Consider the following 19558-nt stretch of genomic DNA (forward strand, 5'->3'; position numbering starts at 1 on the left):
TCTCATGTGTTAATCCTTGTGTGCCAGTTCTTCACATCAAGTTACGTGATGTCTTCTTAACACCAACATCACTGGTTCAAACTACACCCTGCAAACATTCAAACTGTTACTTCATATCTGTGTGTGTGTGTGTGTGTGTGTGTGTGTGTGTGTGTGTGTGTGTGGCATCTCTTACTGCTTCTGGGGGTGAAACACAAGGCCCTATAAAGTAAATCATTAAACTTTAGGGCGAAGACTTGGGTTAAGGTTAGGTTCAGGTTAGGCAAGTTGCAGTCAAGTTTCCAGGAAATGAATGTAAGTCTATGTAATGTCCCTAAAAGTCATGGAAACATGTGTGTGTGTGTGTGTGTGTGTGTGTGTGTGTGTGTGTGTGTGTGTGTGTGTGTGTGTGTGTGAAGCAGCTGCACAGAGATGAGTGAAGCAGGTCAGTGAGAGGTGGACCTTTGTCCAGGGTCGGACAGCAGCCCATTATTAATTCATGCTGATGTATCGGACCGGCCGCCTAATTGCACCAGGAGGGGCCCAGTTACCCACAGCGTCCTCCAGCTTCACTGTCTCACATTCACAGGAATTGCAGAGTGGATCACATGTCATCCCTGTCGAACGCTATGCGTCTTATTTACATTTGCACATCTCAGGTTAAACTCTGTTTACAGGAGCTTGACAAGTGCTTGGTTTGTTGCTGAGAGCGTGGCAGACAGAGGTGAGGTCTTCATGCTGCGTTTTTTGGTTTGTTTCATTGTTTTGTGTGGGTGTAACATGAGCGCACACTGTGTCCCCCTCTCTTCCAGTGGGCTCCGGCGGGGATGTGAATACGAGCTCTGTGACGGGGGAGATGTTCACATCATCACATCGAGACCCAGGTCAGCTGACCAACAAGGAGCCCCTCTCCTTTCTACCTCCTCTTGCTCGTCTTCATTCTGCTTTACCTTCACCAGGTGAGATACAATTCTAAATCCTTCAATATTTTATCTCATACTGACGATATTTATTCATATGCAAAACTATTCCTGTATTTTCTAGTATTGTCAGGATTTTAAAAGTGGTTGTAAACTGATGAAACATGCTGAGACATGATGACATGATGAAGCCAAGGTTCAGCGCTGAATGGGCAGAGGCTTTTATTGTGAAAAGACAGACAAGGCTCTCAAATAAGTGGCCTCAGGTTGCAGTCACCTATAGATCGGCTGTATGCACCAGTTCAGCCAAAAGACAACAAAACAACAAACCAGCATCTAAACCTTTCCCTGAACTATCACTTTGAACAGTTCATTTTAACTTATACATTTTCCTCCCTGGTGTTTTTCTACATTCATCATCTTTTTCCTCCTCCTACTCCTCCTCCTCTCCACCTTTGACGTCTCTTCCCTCCTTGCATTTCCTTTCATTTCCTTACGTTTCCTCTCCAATTCTTTCTCCCCCTTCCCTTTTGCCCTTCAATACTCCACCTGCCCCCCCCTCTCTTCCCCTCATTCCTTCTTCCTGCAGTCTCCCCTCCATCAGATCAGGCCTACCTGCAAGCAGCAGCCATTTTCCAGCAGCTGCGATCAGAGAAGAAAGTCACACATCAGCGTCTGCATTATGGGAAAAAGACAGACTCACAGCAACCAGAGAGCGGAGACAAAACCACGCAGAGGCAGGCCTTCAAGCTCGCCTTCAACACACTCAAATGTATGAAGTTGCTCGTATTGTTTTCAGCAATAATGGAAAACCAGTCCCCTTTAACCAAATCTGGGTTTGAGATTTAAGTCGTCCCACAGACCCTGCCGGGAGAGGGCAGGCTGATGGTTAAACATAAAGTCAGGGAGAAATTAATTTGATCTACTCGACTGCTACCTCTGCAGACCTTAGCCACCTCCTACGAGGAGGCCTTATCTGGATAATGAATGGCAGTGGAGCTGCAGCATGTGTCGACTCCAATATTCACTTTTGAAGAGCAACTTCGGCTGCAGACTGTAGATTAAATAGCATATAGTCATACATTTCATTTCTTCATGAGACTGCAAGTTATTTCAGCTGGAGTTACAGCAGATGTCTGTATTGGGGGTGATAAGAGGGTGCATGCCATGGACACACACACACACACACACACACACACACACAAAGGCACACACGCAATCAAATACGTTAAGTATTTGATTGCACATGCAGGGGGTGGCTGGTATCTAGCTATGCAGATTGTTTTGATATGATGTTATTTGGCCAGGTTTGGAGATACGGCTCTCTGAGATGTTTGCCGGCCTCCTCAGCACGGTGAATGGACCTGTAGGTCTGTGCGGCTGAAAGCAGTGAAAAATGACATTTAAAGCAGCACTTATGAATATTTTCATTTTAACAATAGGTCAAATACACGTAATGTGAAAGGAGTCACTTGTAGTGATGAACCTACAGAAAATGATCACCCACCTTTGCAGTTAGCGCCAGTTTTATGGAGCATTTTGACGTCTTTTAGCTAACTGTTTTGGTTTTATGACATTTTACGTTTTGGCTCACTCTCGCTGCATCCATCAACTTTGTTTCCAGCAGCAGGCAGCTGCTTTCAGAAAAAAAAAGAAAAAAACTCTAATAAACTCATTGCACACTTCTACCCCGGCAGTAAATGGTTTATAGACAAGGTGAGAGACTAGCTGGAGGATATATGGAGGCGTTTTGCAGCTGAAGAGCCAGATATTTTTCTCAGGAGTTGGTGGAGACAAAAAGAAAGCAAACAGTAAATAATAATCAGATTATGTTGATGCATGACTGCAGGATGTGCGAACAGGCAACCGCTTGCTAACAGTTTCATCAACAACTTTATGAGACGATAGCATGTCAGTGTTGTGTGTTCTGCTGTGGCCAAAGGAGTCAACTACTGTAATGCTGCTGATTACTCAAGACTAATGATTAATCAAGAGTTCATTGTTGACAGGTTTTCATCCCTACTTAAGAGATATTACGTCTGAAAACTGCTGAGGAAAAGGTCTATGGATTACCTGCAGTAACAAAAACTTTTTCTTTTTTTTAAGAAATGGTTTTCACAGTTTTTAATGCCTTTTTTTCATTAAATGAACCACAAAACAAAATGGCACATTTGTGATGCTACTGCAGCAGAAATCTCAGAGGTGAATATCTCCAAATGTGGCCAAATGAAAGTACGAAAACAAGCTTTAGCTCGCATGAAACCCAACTGATGTTTTGCTATTTTTTCTCTGTCCATTAACAACATTCATTTTCACCTAGACCAAGACTTACTGGAGGACATCATTACTGACAGCTGCTTCCACACGTCCCAGCACATTGTGAGTCCCACCAGATTTGACATGATTGGTCTCAATCCAAAAACTGATTAAAAACACTTCAGCACTCACTCACTCACTGACTGACTGTTAAAATGCCCGGGAGTTATCTGTCTTCAAATAAAGTAGCTGCGCTCTCACTGTCATATGAGTGTGCTCCATCAGAATATGGTAAAATGGTGGTGAGGGAGAGAGGGGTGCAGTTAAAGGCCATTTGTATTCATATCTGTGCGCAGTCGGGCTGGTTATAGGTGGCAAATGATGCATACAGGAGAGAGGCAGACACACTCTCCAACTGGGAGACTGTAAATGGCACCATAAAACACTGTGCAATGACACATACATGGACAAAGAGACACACCTGTGTGCATGTGTGTGTGTGTGTGTGTGTGTGTGTGTGTGTGTGTGTGTGTGTGTGTGTGTGTGTGTGTGTGTGTGTGTGCGTGTGTGTGTGTGTGTGTGTGTGTGTGTGTGTGTAAATGATGGCTGTATTGATGGATGAGTGAGTAGGCTGGCAGGTCATTAGTCTACCAGTGTGACAATAAAAGCTGCCACACAGCTCTTTGTAATTCCACACACTTTTTTTTTTTACGACAACATGCATATTCTACCTCCTGCACACACCCTGAGAAAAGGAGTGGAGGGAAAGGATTATGTGTGCGTTGCCAGCAAGTAAAGGAAAGTGTGAGAAGAGGCTTCTCATGTTTAGTTTTCCTGAAGTCAGTATTTTTTTTTATTGGATCACATGACAGCATGTAATGTGAAAGGAGTAGTGTGTAGTGACAAACAGGCAAATTAGCTAAATGAGACTAACACTCATCAGGTAACCAGAGACACAACTCCCAATGAACGATAGTGTGGCCCTGTGACTGCTGGATGTGGAAATAAGCAGCTGTTTGTTAACAAGTTCACTATCAGTTTAAAAGGTGATAATATGCCAGTGTTGTTTTCACAGCTTGTTTCTGCTGCCCCCATGTGGCCAAAAATAATAATGCAGGTTTAAGATGAAAGGTGTGTTGACAATATCACTGAAGATCAGTGCAACAGACCTTTTTCAAACCGGACCTTTTTCAGTGTTCGACATTTTGTCTTGATATCGCAGGTTTAATTGATCATGTTTTATTTAGGTGAGCTAGTTGCAGACTCCTGACACTGTGCATGCTGGCTCACAGTCACGGTTGAAAAAGTCCTACTCTTATTATGATATTATCTATGTCACCAAAGATGATGATGCTGATGATGATGATGTCTTCCAGTCCAGCGACTTGTTGCCGTTGGCCATGGTGATGCTGTTTGACTTCCAGGATCGAAGGTTTTTATTGCGTGAACGTCCATCAAAGGAGTCTCTGCAGGAGGTCAGGGACCTGGAGAGCAGTCTGCAGAGGTGTGTGTGTGTGTGTGTGTGTGTGTGTGTGTGTGTGTGTGTGTGTGTGTGTGTGTGTGTGTGTGTGTGTGTGTGTGTGTGTGTGTGTGTGTGTGTGGAGGGGGTATAGATGTTTGTTAATATCACTATTGAAGAGTTTAGTTTTTATGCAGCGCAAAAGCAAGGAGATGTGAGAATAGGATATGAAAGTCTTGCTATCATATGGTGTGTGTGTGTGTGTGTGTGTGTGTGTGTGTGTGTGTGTGTGTGTGTGTGTGTGTGTGTGTGTGTGTGTGTGTGTGTGTGTGTGTGTGTGTGTGTGCGTGTGTGTGTGTGTGTGTGTGTGTGTGTGTGTGTAAATGATGGCTGTATTGATGGATGAGTGAGTAGGCTGGCAGGTCATTAGTCTACCAGTGTGACAATAAAAGCTGCCACACAGCTCTTTGTAATTCCACACACTTTTTTTTTTTACGACAACATGCATATTCTACCTCCTGCACACACCCTGAGAAAAGGAGTGGAGGGAAAGGATTATGTGTGCGTTGCCAGCAAGTAAAGGAAAGTGTGAGAAGAGGCTTCTCATGTTTAGTTTTCCTGAAGTCAGTATTTTTTTTTATTGGATCACATGACAGCATGTAATGTGAAAGGAGTAGTGTGTAGTGACAAACAGGCAAATTAGCTAAATGAGACTAACACTCATCAGGTAACCAGAGACACAACTCCCAATGAACGATAGTGTGGCCCTGTGACTGCTGGATGTGGAAATAAGCAGCTGTTTGTTAACAAGTTCACTATCAGTTTAAAAGGTGATAATATGCCAGTGTTGTTTTCACAGCTTGTTTCTGCTGCCCCCATGTGGCCAAAAATAATAATGCAGGTTTAAGATGAAAGGTGTGTTGACAATATCACTGAAGATCAGTGCAACAGACCTTTTTCAAACCGGACCTTTTTCAGTGTTCGACATTTTGTCTTGATATCGCAGGTTTAATTGATCATGTTTTATTTAGGTGAGCTAGTTGCAGACTCCTGACACTGTGCATGCTGGCTCACAGTCACGGTTGAAAAAGTCCTACTCTTATTATGATATTATCTATGTCACCAAAGATGATGATGCTGATGATGATGATGTCTTCCAGTCCAGCGACTTGTTGCCGTTGGCCATGGTGATGCTGTTTGACTTCCAGGATCGAAGGTTTTTATTGCGTGAACGTCCATCAAAGGAGTCTCTGCAGGAGGTCAGGGACCTGGAGAGCAGTCTGCAGAGGTGTGTGTGTGTGTGTGTGTGTGTGTGTGTGTGTGTGTGTGTGTGTGTGTGTGTGTGTGTGTGTGTGTGTGTGTGTGTGTGTGTGTGTGTGTGTGTGGAGGGGGTATAGATGTTTGTTAATATCACTATTGAAGAGTTTAGTTTTTATGCAGCGCAAAAGCAAGGAGATGTGAGAATAGGATATGAAAGTCTTGCTATCATATGGTGTGTGTGTGTGTGTGTGTGTGTGTGTGTGTGTGTGTGTGTGTGTGTGTGTGTGTGTGTGTGTGTGTGTGTGTGTGTGTGTGTGTATTCACTCCAGGTGTAAGACCAAGCTGGCAGCATCTCTAGCTCGCTGCAGAGTGAAACAGAATCTGCAGAGCGTCTCCTGCTTCCTGCCTGATCCTGTCAGGACCAAACAGCACAGAGCAAAACGTCTGCCACTTTACGCGTGGGTCAATACTCTGAGGAGCAGGTACGCCGAAACACACACAGAACAAGGGCCACATAGGCATTTATCACATATTTATTCCCCTTTTATTTTGTATTTACTTCTAATTTCAGAGAAGTATAAATATTGTCACTATTCTGGTGGCACACTAGCTGCCAGTCCAAGCCTTGTTGTGCCATTAAGTGCCTGTATTTAAGAGCATAGGGAGCCTATTAAATTATCTGACTTTTCTGCATTCAGTGGCTCCCCTCTGTTCTTCTTTGTGGCCCCCTCCAGACTCCACACACAGTCTGTCTGGGTATAAACCAGCATGATTATCTGGTATATGTCATACACCACAGAGCACATGATGTCAGTGTAAAGAGAAGTGTTAAGCTCTTTAGAAAATGACTGCTATGCTGTGAGTTTAAAGTGACAGGCTCGGTGTGGGGGGTACTGCAGCGCGAGGTTAATAGTCAGTGAAGTTCACCGAGGCGTATCTGAGACAGGAAGGCTCAGCATTCTCCCAATCTGAGCATAAGAAGGGCTCCTGTGGTTGTTGAAATAACACTAAATGCTGCGCCGCTGTTCACCAGACAGCCCTGCAGTAAACGCTCCATGGTTTGGCCACTGATGCGTTTGAGTCACAGTATTTGTTGGAGATATTCTCAGTGCTCATTGTGCGACTACAATGATGTTTCTGCTTCAAAATAAAATACCTCCCCTATGCTCTGCAGCGTTGAGGAAGTGTGTGAGGCGTTACAAAGCACTGGTTTGTCTGAAGTGCAGAACATGACGGACCTCCAGGAGTCAACCTTCTGCAGAGACCCTCTCTGTCCAGACACACTGGTCTTCTCCCAGCAGCTTCACGCGCTGCTCCAGCACAGCAGCCTCACAGTTACACATGCACTTAACACACAGGTACGTATGAATTTGTGTGTAGTGAGGTGAGTAATTGAGCTAAATATAAAACTCATGCTCTCCTCTCTCAGGAGCATGCTTGATAATTTTAAAAGGACTGATTGGTGGAAAGAGTACTCCGACTGAAGTAAAAGTACTCTGACTTTGCTGAAATCTACTTGAGTAAAAACAAAAAGTAACCAGATTAGACTGGAAAAAAAATAGAAATTAAACAATAAAGTGCACCATCAACGTAAATCAAGATACTCTGCAACATGTCGCTTATGGAGCATCAGGAACATTTGTTTTCTATATGTCCACTTCATTGCAGTACATCTCTTGATTTGGATATGAAATTTTCTGGCTTTAACGAGTTAAAAAAGTACCCAAACTGCTGACTGAGAGCTGCCCAATTAGAAAAACAGGAGGAAATATAGTTAATTACTCCTTAGACACATGAATACAGCTTCACTTCACTGCTGTGAGACTGATTAAGTTCTGTTATTTTCAAACGGGTCTTTTCCTGTTGTGATGTGAAATTTAAAGTTGTGTAACTGAGTTGAAGAAGTCAGTTTGTTGTTTTCTTGATTGGAAACACAGCAGTCTATAAAGCTGGAGGGTACAGTTTATTCAAGAAAAACAAGAAAGTCCTCCATGCATGTATGAGTAACGTGCGTGCACCGGTGTATTGCAGGACAGGAGCGTGTGTGTGGCAGTGAACGTTTTGCGCCCCCTGCTGTTTGAAAACGGTGACGTCCTGATGGTCGGCTCTTTCTCTGCTGTCACTGTGGCTCACGTAGCCGTCGTGGCCGCGGCCCGCTCTGGCCGAGTGTTGGTGTGCGGTTCTGATCACACACCTTTACAGACAGCAGAGATACAAGAACTACTCACACAGATGGACATCAAGAGTGAGTGATCGAAGGACTGTAGGGGGAACTTTTACACAAGCATGCAAGTGTACTGAACATGTATTTCCATTTCAATCTACATGCACTCTCACTGTGCGTATGCATGACTTTCCTGATGCAAATTCATGTCCAACGTAGATGTGCGAGTCCTGCCGGAAGCATTCTGTGGTCTGAATGAGTCGGACGCCACCGTACAGTGTTTAAAGGTCATCATAGTGCTGCCTCAGTGTTCGTCCTCCGCCCTCAATGACCCTGTGCCCACCATCCACAGTGAACATGGAGGTATGTCAGGGGTGGAAGTAATAGATTTTTGCTTGTTGTTCTGGAAGATGTTTTGCCTCTCATCCAAAAGGCTTCTTGAGTTCTGACTGACTGGTGGGAAGTCCCAGGCATTTATCCACTTGCAGGATCATAGCTCGGCCCAGCTATCATGTGAGTGGTTGGGGTCAAATGAGACTGTAAACGGCTGTTAAGCTGCCTGAGGAGAGATTTCAGGACTGCGTTGTAAGTGGCTGATAGAGATGTCTTAGACCACCTCCTCTGTTCAGTGACAGTCTTTCCAGTTTGACATGGATGGCTTCTCTCACTCCTCTTTCAAACCATTGAGCTTCGCTGGCCAAAATATGTGCATTATTGTCCTCAAATGAGTGTCCCTTGTCTTTGACATGTAGGTGGACTGCTGATTTAACCTGTGTTGTGCCATACACTTTTGAAGCAGTTGCTTTGTTTCCCTTAAGTGCAAGTTTGAGTATTCCTCACTGCATTGCATTGCACTGCATAGACTACATTGCTCTGCTTATGCCTGGGTGTTTTGTCCTTAGGGTGGACAAGCGGGGACCACAGGGATGTGGTGTTTGTTAAAAATCCTCCAAAGTTTTAAAGTGTGAGGCCCCTACTTCACATAAAACTGAGTACGAATGAGTATGAATTTTGCATTAGAGTAATGTGAATTGTGAGTAATTACCTCAAGACAGTCTGCAGAGTTTGCAGATTTTTGGAAGGTTTGGAGAAAACGCTGAAAAGACAGTTTGTTATGGATTTAAAATGTCTAAATTAAAACAAATCCAACGATGAAATAAAATGTAATACAAAACACACGCATATACTGAGCCATAATTAAATTCGTGACTGACTGTCTGCAGCTGGAGGGCATGAATTATCCTGCAGGAAGTGATGCAAACAGACAGAGGGGTCGTCGGCACGATTCTTGGTTATTAGCCACCTTCCTTTCCTCCTCCGTCTAGTAAGCTAACTCAAGCTAACTAACACTAATTAGCTATCAACACATGGAGAATTGTGTCAAGAAGATAAGCTGGAGTTTAGAACTGGGCAATTAAAGAAGATGGACAGAGGAAGAAGGTAGGAGATGTGAAAGTAAGCGCAGCAAAAATCACTTAACAGAAATATTGATGGTAGAATAAAGAGTCATTAAATTTCCCAAATATGGTGAAATAAGTTTCATTCTGCTGGCAGACTGGGATCTCCTGCCACACTTGTCTCACGGTTCTGTATCCCAGAGCAAAATACTCACAATGGCCACCCAGCAGGGACGACTACTAGCACACGCTCTCTCCTGTGAGTACATCCTGAAAGACTGTCTGCATTGCCTTGTTATTGTATTTCCTCTGTGCAGACTTTTGACAAGATGCCAGCACTGTTAGAACAGAATGGAGGATTATTCTTTGCACACTGTATTCTCCTTTTCTCTGTCTGTCAGTCCCAAAGGTTCAGACTGTGGTCTACTGCACACGCTCGGTGTATCCCGAGGAAAACGAACAGCTGGTGAAAAGAGTGTTAGAGAAAACACACCCTCACCCTAAACTGCTGCCTTTTAGGTAAGCACACACCTGCTCTCTCTTTGTCTGTGTATTGTTTATTTAAGCAATCAGACCTTTCATTACGTGTCCACAGGCTCATATCACAAATGTAATGAGAAGACTGAAATCAGGTATGTGCTGATTCTACTAGAGGCCATGCATAAACCAATAATGCTTTTTAGAAAATGTCATTGAACGTGCATTTAGAGGAAAACAGGAATTTGAAGGCATTTAGACCCAGTCTTCCCTCCCTGATGCAACCAGCTGGCGAAATAGAGCGACGGGCAATTGGCAGCTCACAGAGAAGCTCATCTGCTTTAATGTTTGCATCAGTCGGACATTTGCTTTGAAGATGAATAATTGTGCTCTCGCTGTCACCGAGATTCTGTCAGATTATTGTATTCATGCTCATTCATCAGTGATTGCTTTCACTGAGATCAAACAAAATGTCAACTCATGAAACCAAACTGCACAGCTTTAATCTAAGTTTAATGCATTTTATTTTGTCTACGGCAATGCTAACAGCTCTGTGAGGCTGTGCTTGCACATGCTAACATTAGCATGCCAGCATACTCACAGTGGCAATGCTAACATGCTGATGTTAAGCAGGTATAATTTAGCACATTCACAATCGAAGAGTGGTGTGTTAGCATGCTAGTTTTTGCTAATTAGCACGAAAACATAAAGTATAGCTGTGGCTGAGGAAAACGTTAGTTTAGCAGGTATTCAAGCAAAGTTTGGACAAATCAACATTTTGACATGATGATGGCGCTATATAAATTCAATGAATTAAGGCATCATCAATCAAATCATCAATCATAGCACTCCATCCAGTAGTTCCTGAGAAATGCCACTAAATGCTAACAAAGTGAACCTCCTGGTGGCGCTAGAGGATCACCAAAACTCAGTGGGATTCATCCTCTGTGTGCAATGAATATCAGGACAAAACGTCATGGCAATCCATCTGATCGGCGCACGTCAGTCTGGATCACCCAAAGACAATCCAGCTAAAACAACAGCTGTATTAGTTTCCAGTCATATAATGCTGCACAACATCATCCACTGTGCACAATGTAGTACAGCTAACAATCTTAATGACGGCTTTCTTCTTTGTGTGCTGGTCTCAGTTTGAGATTTTGTTACTTAAGTCCTTCTATTGTTTGCATGAGAAATGATTGCATCCACTCGTCCTGTGCAGACAGTAGGTAAACGAGCTGCTTTCAGACGCTCCTCATACAGTGGCATAATAAGACAAAATTAGATGAAAGTAACAGATTAGACATAAAGTGTATGAGCTAAATTCACACTGTCATAAACGCTTAGCTCGGCTCAACAGCTGCTGGTGTAACATCTGCATGTGTATCAAACTGCAGAACCCAATTAAAGTGAGAAGTGAGCTTCATTTCTGAGCCTGTAGGATAGACTGTAAGAGAGAGTAAATAACGTCTGCCCAGTGTTGGTATGACGGCGTATCTCATATTTCCAGATGTACGGCATGTACGTACAGCTGTGTGTGTGTGTGTGTGTTTGAGTGTGTGAGAATGAATCCGTGTGTGTGTAGGACAGAGAGAGGTTGTAGTCCCCAGGCTGATGGCAGTATATAAAGGATCAGCTGTGGCTGCTGTGGGGACAGTAGTTAATCCTACAGTCTGTTTCACGCCTGCTGCTCCACACGACTCATTTTGTACCATCCGTCCTCTTAAAGAAATCCAAATGTGGTTCGATTTGGTCACACAGGCTATTTTAGTAACATATCAATGTGCAATGAGACGGTCAACAGCTGTTTCTTCTCTGTGTTTACATGTTCATTGACAACACGGACATACTGAGCAATAGCACCAGGCTGCCGGAGTTGGCAGCTAATGCCAGGCACATGCTAATCTTCTAAACTGTCACCAAACAGCCTTCCTTCTACTGTATATGGAAAAGTTGCATTCTGTCACAACGTACAGCATAAAAGGAAGGTCATGCCGTTCTTAAATCAAAGATCAGGGAGGAAGAATGGGACAGGAAGCAGTAAAACAAACATGATGTATGTCTTCAAACACAGTAAACTGTCCAGTTGTTTATATGCAAAATTATACAAAAAAGTCAAGTAAAAACTGTTGATTTGTGGATTTTTCAAGAACTATGCCTCAGTTTATGAGCCAAAGCTGCAGAAGTTCACTAACCTTCCTGAAAGCACTCAAAAGGAAAATGTTAAAGGTGTCACATGCAGCCGAGTTTCAATAAAAGTCCTGTATTTGCTCGTCAGAGTTATTCATGGTAGCTTAGTATGACTTCCTGAAGCTACCTATACTTCCATCTGTTTCCAGTAATACTTCACTGAATCAATGTGGCAATGATGAATGCATCCTAAAATAGCATCTTTTAACCACTTTTCACCTGCTGCTGTGCTGCTCTCTCAGGGTGAACGGTCCCATTTTCCCCGATGACTCCCAGTCAGGAGACGCAACGGACTCCAAGTTCTTCAGACTCCAAACATCTCAGCTCACCAACGGCTGCTTCATCGCTCGACTGTCCCGCCAGGTGAGAGGGAGGAGGTGGAGGCTGAGAGAAAAAAAGTAACAGAACTGTGGAGGGCAAGGTTGTGTTTGGAGATGGAGGAGAAAAGAGCTTTAGTGGTGTGTGTATGTCTGTGTGTGTGTATGTGTGTGTGAGCGCTTTGGGTGATTGCTTTGCCACAAGACCTTCCAGTAGTGCTGAGGCTGCACTCCTTTACTGTCTGTCTGCTGGGAGGTCGGTCGGCTCTGCTTGTCTGCACACACGCGCACACACATGCATGCGCACGCATGCGCGCGCGCACACACACACACACACACAGTCACTCCCTGAAACACTGCAGCATTATTCCAACACTCCATAAAAAAGAGACAATGGAGAGTTTTCCCTTATCTGAACTGAGGGTCTAAGGATGGAGGGTGTCTTGTGCTGCGCAGATTCTAAAGCCCCTCGAGACAAATAGTAATTTGTGATTCAGGGCTACATAAACAAAATTCACTTGTGTTGACAAGTTAAAGATACGCCCAAGCCGCTGAAACATTTCAGGACTTCACAGCAGAGCTGAAGGTATAATTCTCTGTATCATTCTTCCAGCCCTCCCTCCACCCTTCCAGTCGTGTTGCATCACCTCATTGCTCCATCTTTTTGCCCCCGTCCTCTCTCCTCCCTCTCACTCCACTCATAAAAGAGAAGAAAAATACAACAGAAGGAAATGAGATGCTGCTCCTTTGATCCCCTGCAGCTTGAAAAAATGGTGCAGGGAGGGGACTGTGCCCCTGTGTGTGCGTGTATCAATACACGCACACACAGGGTGGGGGTGGGCGGGTGGGGGGGGGCAGCCTTTGCTCACCTGTCCAGTGGCAGTGCAGAAATCTTGAATCTAATGCTCATCACATCTAATTAGATCGACATTCACTCTGACAGTGAGTCCAATCACACCAGAGCTGCGGCTGCAGATTCGGTCACACTGACAGTTGTGAGGTGGTTAACCGCCGCTCAGATGAATGACTCCACAGCAGTCAAACTGCGCTAGAGGACGATTTAAAGGGATCTGAAATAGACACATGGCAGCAGAGAGAGACAGAGACAGAGGGAGAGAGGGGATAAGGCAACAGGAAGTCTCCCTGAAAATCTCTCTTTTAGAAATCAAAGGCAGACACAAGAAAACAGACAGTTTCATGAGGAACAGATGGAAGCCGTGTGTCCAGAAACCTGAAAAATCTTGTCTGTAAAACGCACATCAAACATATCTGACAGGCAGACGTCGTTAATGCCTCTTTCTGGCACGTTGTGTTTTTCCTCATTTAATCACAAACTATCTTCAGCAGCATAGTTTCAACTTTGAGGTGTACAAAAGACTCAAATAAATAAAAATAAATAAGATTAAGATCTGTTCTGTTCTGTTCATGTCAACATGCTCACAGTGACAAACATGCTTTTGCTTATAACATCAACTATGTCTATCATCTCAGTATAGCGTGTTTTCTTATTAGCCATTCACACAAGGTATAGCTGAGGCTGGTGGGGATGTGAGTAGTTTTGCAGGTTTTGGTCATATATGGAGAGATAAAGATTTTGACCTGATGATGGCGCTAAAGGAAAAGTTCAGGCATCATCAACATCGTTGTAATTCATCCTGTGGAGACCATAAATGTCTGTAGGACATTTCCCGACAGTCTATCTAACAGTTTCATTTCACTAAAAATGCAAATGTGAATGATGGACTGGAGTAAAGTCAGAAGGATTCATTATCTAAAATTTCATGGCAATTCATATTTCCATGTGTCCAAAAACCACAGGGGAAAAAAAAGCTAAAATATTTAATCTGTTAAACACGTCTGACAGGCTGCCATCACTCACGCCTCTATCTAGTAAAATGTAGTCTTCTCCATTTTATTACAAACTCACATTTTGGCAGCGTAATTAAAATCTTGAGGCTTATAAATGACTCAAAGCATATAATGCTGTCATGGCAAGAAAAATGAAAAACAATGTAAAGGCAGATTAAACTCTCACTTGAGAGTGAATAAAAAATGCTGCAGTGTTTTGAGCAGTCTGCTGAACATCATTCAACTTTCATTAGAGAAGAGATTGAGACAGACAGACAGAGACAGAGTGGAGCTGCAAAGAAGAAGACGTACAGCACATTTAAAGGATTTCTCCTCGCTTTAAACTTTGCTGCAGATGAAGACGGTGTTTTATCTTTGTGCATATATGTATGCACACGTAAGACGTGCTTTAGTGTTAAAGACTGCTGGCTGCATCTTGATTCAGCCCTGAATCTGTTCTTAACACTCATCTCCCTGTAAAACATTCAATTCAATTCAATTCAATTCATCCATCCATCCATCCATTATCTATACCGCCTATCCCTTTCGGGGTTGCGGGGGGCTGGAGTCTATCTCAGCTACAATGGGCGAGAGGCGGGGTACACCCTGAACCGGTCGCCAGCTGATTGCAGGGCCACATGCAAGGACAAACAAACGTTCACACTCACACCTACGGACAATTTAGAGTCACCAGTTAACCTAATGAGCATGTTTTTGGTCTGTGGGAGGAAGCCGGAGAACCCGGAGAGAACCCACGCATGCACGGGAAGAACATGCAAACTTCACACAGAAAGGCCTTCTTGCTGTGAGGCACGCGCACTACCTGCTGCGCCACCGTGCAGCCCTCAATTCAGTTCAATTCAATATACATTTATTTGTCCCACAAGGGGAAATTCCAATTTACAGCAACACCAGTAAAAGATAGAATTAGGTAAAAAACAGCAAGTATATACAAAAGAGTGTAATAGAAATAAGCATTATATAAAAATAAGCATTATCAAATTATAAATTGTATTTGCGGACTGTTATGTACAGGATGAATTGCACAGGTAATTTACAGATGATTTACAGATAAATTATCCAAAAATTACTTTCAGCAGTTCTTGTTGTGTAGTCTGACAGCTGCAGGAAGGAATGACCTGCGATACCGCTCCTTCACACACTTTGGATGTATCATCCTGTCACTGACGGAGCTCCTCAGTGCAGTGAGTGTGTGTTGGAGGGGGTGGGAGTCATTGTCTGTCATGGAGGACAGCTTGGCTGTCATCCTCCTCTCCACCACCTCCTCCACCTGTTCCAGAGGGCATCCCAGGACAGAGCTGGCCTTCCTGATGAGTTTGTCCAGCCTCTTCCTGTCAGCTGCTGTGATGCTGCTCCCCCAGCAGACAACACCATAGAACAAGGCAGAGGCCACAACAGAGTCATAGAATATTGGGGTACTTGGTTGGTTAAATATATGGTCAAGGGTCTTTCACCTTATTAGCCCCAGCCAATGTGAGTGTGGTCATTTTTGCAGAAAGAGGTCAGGAGATATTTCGTCTTCAGTTAAGGATATTTATTAACACACTGATAAAATAGAGAACATGTACATGGATCTCAGTCTTTTGGGAAATTGCAGTCTGCAAGCAGTTAGCTGCAACCACCCGCCAGAATGAGAATACCTGACTTACGATGATAGAGTTTTAAAAAGAAATGTGCAGCTATCTGATTGGGCAAAACAGGTGGGGATCACCGTGGTTTAGACTTTAGTGCCCCTCTCTTCGTCCACAGGCTGGTCCCAGCCTCTTGGCACACAACTCATCCAATCCATAGGAGACAGCGCCCTGAAAGAGAAGATGGCTAGACCCTAAATTAAATTATGTTTTACCTGACATGAGATATGTTAAGTTTCGTTTCTGTGTTTTCTGAGGTTACTAAAGGTCATATTGCCTGTGTGGCTATGTGTGCAGCTTATAGTTACTGGAGGGCATGTTGGTTGTGTGACCATGTGTATGTAGCTTATAAGGAGATGAGTGTAAAGTATGTAACTCTAACACCAACAATTGTCTTTGTTAGCTGCATGACTCTTTGGGGATGTTTAGTTGAGCCACCATGATAGTACAGACTCAGATGTATCAACAACTATAAGAAGAAGAAGAAATATACAAGAAACACAGCTCAACGTGCTTTACAAAAAAAAGAAAAGTCAGAATGAATATAAAAATATGGATAGAATATCAGTGTAGAATATGATGGAGAATAAAACCTACTTGATGATAATAGTAGTCGAATAAGATAAAGAGAAAGCTGGAGAGAAAGATGAAGAGAGTGCATCACATAAGATGGAAAATGAAAGCCACTGAATGAGAGTAATAAAATAAAGATAAAAATAGATTACATAGAATGCATAAAGTCAAGTAAAATAGATTTTAAAAGAGGTGCAGCAGTGCAGAAGCATGAGGCAAAGTTTCAGGCCTGGACCAGGAAGTCATAGATGGTTAAACAATACTGAGGACAGATAAATTTTTAGCTTTCTTTTCAAAATGTCTCGCCAGCTGCTTCCCTGATGTCTGTAGGTAGTGTGTTTCAGAGCTTTGCTGCACAACTGACAAAGGCTGCATCTCCAGTTTTCTTTCTGCTGGAAACCTCCAATACACCAACAGCGGACGATCGCAGTGTTCTTAAAGGCAAATAGTGAACAAAGGAGTTAGCGATATAGCTTGGTTTCCACTAAAGGCTTTGCAGAGCGAAGCCATTGCAGAGTGATGATGCCCTGACTTTTTTTTTTCTTGTGCCACCATGACGTTGACATTTGTTGCTTTTTGTGAAATGTCTTAATAACTGTTGGATGGATTACCATGAAATTTGGTGTAGACATTCGTGTTCCCCTCAGGTTGAATCACTTTGGTTTCCTTCCCGGTCATTTAGCGCCATCAGCAATCATTTCAATATGTCCGATACTTTTCATGTATGACTAAATGCCTGTAGTATGACTGGCATTCCCATCTTTATGTTTAGTGCTAATTCGCAGCATGCTAACATGCTAAATTAAGATGGTGAACATGGCGAACAATACACCCTCTGAACATCAGCACATTAGCGTACTGGCATGCTGACATTAGCATTCAGCACCACTGAAACAACTATCGTGTTGCCTTTCAAATTATATCCCACACTCTGCTCTGTTGGGATTTAAAAGCCATCAACCCCCCTGCGATCTCTCTTCTCCTCCTCCTCCTCCTCCGCAGGTTCACTTTATAGCTGTGGCTCGTTTCTACAGCGTCGTGTTTCGTTGTATAGATCTCCTTGGTGCTATGTTACCCCAGAGGCCTGTAGTTTAAATGTGCTGTATCCTCACATCAAATCATAAACTGCCCTTGCTTTTTCAGGCGGATCCCACAAAAGTAGAAACAGTCCAGGATGTGCTGGCAAGGGCAGCGGCGAAGGGCCTCCTGGGTGGAATAATTGCAGAACAATCAAAAGCTGGTAAAAAAGGGAAAAGCAGGAAGAACGGCGTGGGTTCAGCCAGCAGCAAGACTTCATCCCCCTCCAGCCAAGACAGGCAGACAGGACGGGAGCTGGTGACTGAAGATCCAGACGCACCTTCAGAATGTGAAGAGAAGAAAGGTGCATGCAGTGAGGAAGAAAAGGAGGGTGACAGGGAGGAAGAGAAGGGAGGAAAGAAGAGGAGGGGGCCCAAAGGGGGTAAGCGAAAGGTCAAACGACGACAAAAACCCACCAACAAGACTGTCTCAAAGCATCACCCTAAAAATCACAAGAAGTCAACGAAGAGAAACGTCAACCAATCACATCACAGGAGGCGTCTGACAAAAAGCAAACCGAGAAGAATACCTCGCCTCACGCTGACGCTGATATCCTCTGCAAAACCCTCCAACCACTTGTCTTCCATCACAGCCCTCGCACACAAACTGAGCGACAATCCACTGGCTAAACCGCAGCAGACTGCCTGTTCTCCTGCCCGCCCTGCTCCGCCGCCGCCACCAGGCGCAGGATCCAAGCAGGTGCAGAGACAAAACCCAGAGCCCGAACGAGCAGAGAAAACACAGAGGGATGCTGTTCAAGCAGAAAGCCTGTTTAAAGCCAGAGGAAAGCTGCTCAGACCGAAGGCAGAGCTGGAGGCGCAGGGGACGTCGGAGCCTGCAGATTTTGTCCTGCCACCCATTTCCTTCCCATCCCCCAGCTCTCTGAGCAGCAGGAGCAGCAGCTCTCTCTCTCAGCGTCCGTCCCAGGCCTCCAACTCTCAGCTCGCCCGAATGTCTGCATCCTCCTCCTCAGTCTCTCTGCCTGCTTTATAGACAGGCGGGAATCAGGCTCTCGGATGAAAGACTCACATTTTGAAATTATCTATTATATTAAAATTATTCTTAGAGATGCGAGTTTATATGATCAGCTGAATACTGTGGACCAGAATGTATTTAACTGTGATTTTTACACCATGAAATGGCAGCTTATAAAAATAATTAATTTCGATGCACACACACACATACACACACACATACATACATACATATATTTGTGTGTGTGTGGGGGGGGGGGGTCTAAATGCACTAAATGTAGTCTTCAGTTTCTTCCCACATTTAACATTTTATTTCACATGTGAGATGTGCTATAGAGACTAAATAGGAGTGCAACATCTTAAAATCTTTGCACTTGGAGCTACCAAAGGCACGACTGATTGTATCAATTCACTGTACTGTAACACCTGGGAGGGTCTTTAACCACCCCGCCTGACCCCAAACATCATTTTAGTACTGTCCTTGTTGAGAAAAGATGATCAGTTTAGCGTTTCACCCTCGTCTTTGGAGACCAATGAATTTAAACCAGGATAAATCTGAGGGGTTACTTCTCAGACCTCTAAAATGTTATCAATCGCTCTCAATCAATTAATAAGAACTAAAAGAAGTAATGACAACAAAACTTTGATACAGCTTTAATGCAGACACACACCCACACCCACACACCCACACACACACACACACACACACACACACACACACACACACACACACACACACACACACACACACACACACACACACACACTCTTGTGGGGACATTACATAGACTTCACATTCATTTCCTGGAGCCTTACCCTAACCCTAACCCTAACCACTATTTGTCTATTCCTAACCCTACACCTACCCTAACCTTACCTAACCCGTAACCCTATCCTCAGTCTGCACCCTAAAATTTAATGATTTACGTTAAGGGAACCTGCATTTTGTCCCCATAAGACAGGTGAGTCCCCACAATGTGACTGTGTAAACAGATTTTTGTCCCCACAACGTGAT

At 43.8% G+C, this 19558-nt stretch overlaps 1 protein-coding gene across 1 annotated transcript; it reads left to right on the plus strand.

Annotated features, from left to right (window-relative positions):
- The first annotated feature begins 411 nt into the window (after positions 1 to 411).
- Positions 412 to 18562, plus strand: LOC139350403 (putative methyltransferase NSUN7). Its single transcript, XM_070991760.1, has 13 exons — positions 412 to 424; positions 792 to 938; positions 1489 to 1671; positions 3220 to 3278; positions 4532 to 4659; positions 6204 to 6356; positions 7049 to 7232; positions 7906 to 8119; positions 8258 to 8401; positions 9593 to 9694; positions 9837 to 9954; positions 12345 to 12465; positions 17636 to 18562. The coding sequence occupies exons 1-13, from the start codon at positions 412 to 414 to the stop codon at positions 18560 to 18562; spliced, it is 2493 nt and encodes an 830-aa protein (XP_070847861.1).
- The last annotated feature ends 996 nt before the right edge of the window (positions 18563 to 19558 follow it).

Source organism: Chaetodon trifascialis, chromosome 2 (assembly GCF_039877785.1).
Source record: "Chaetodon trifascialis isolate fChaTrf1 chromosome 2, fChaTrf1.hap1, whole genome shotgun sequence".
Classification (NCBI taxonomy): Eukaryota; Metazoa; Chordata; class Actinopteri; order Chaetodontiformes; family Chaetodontidae; genus Chaetodon; species Chaetodon trifascialis.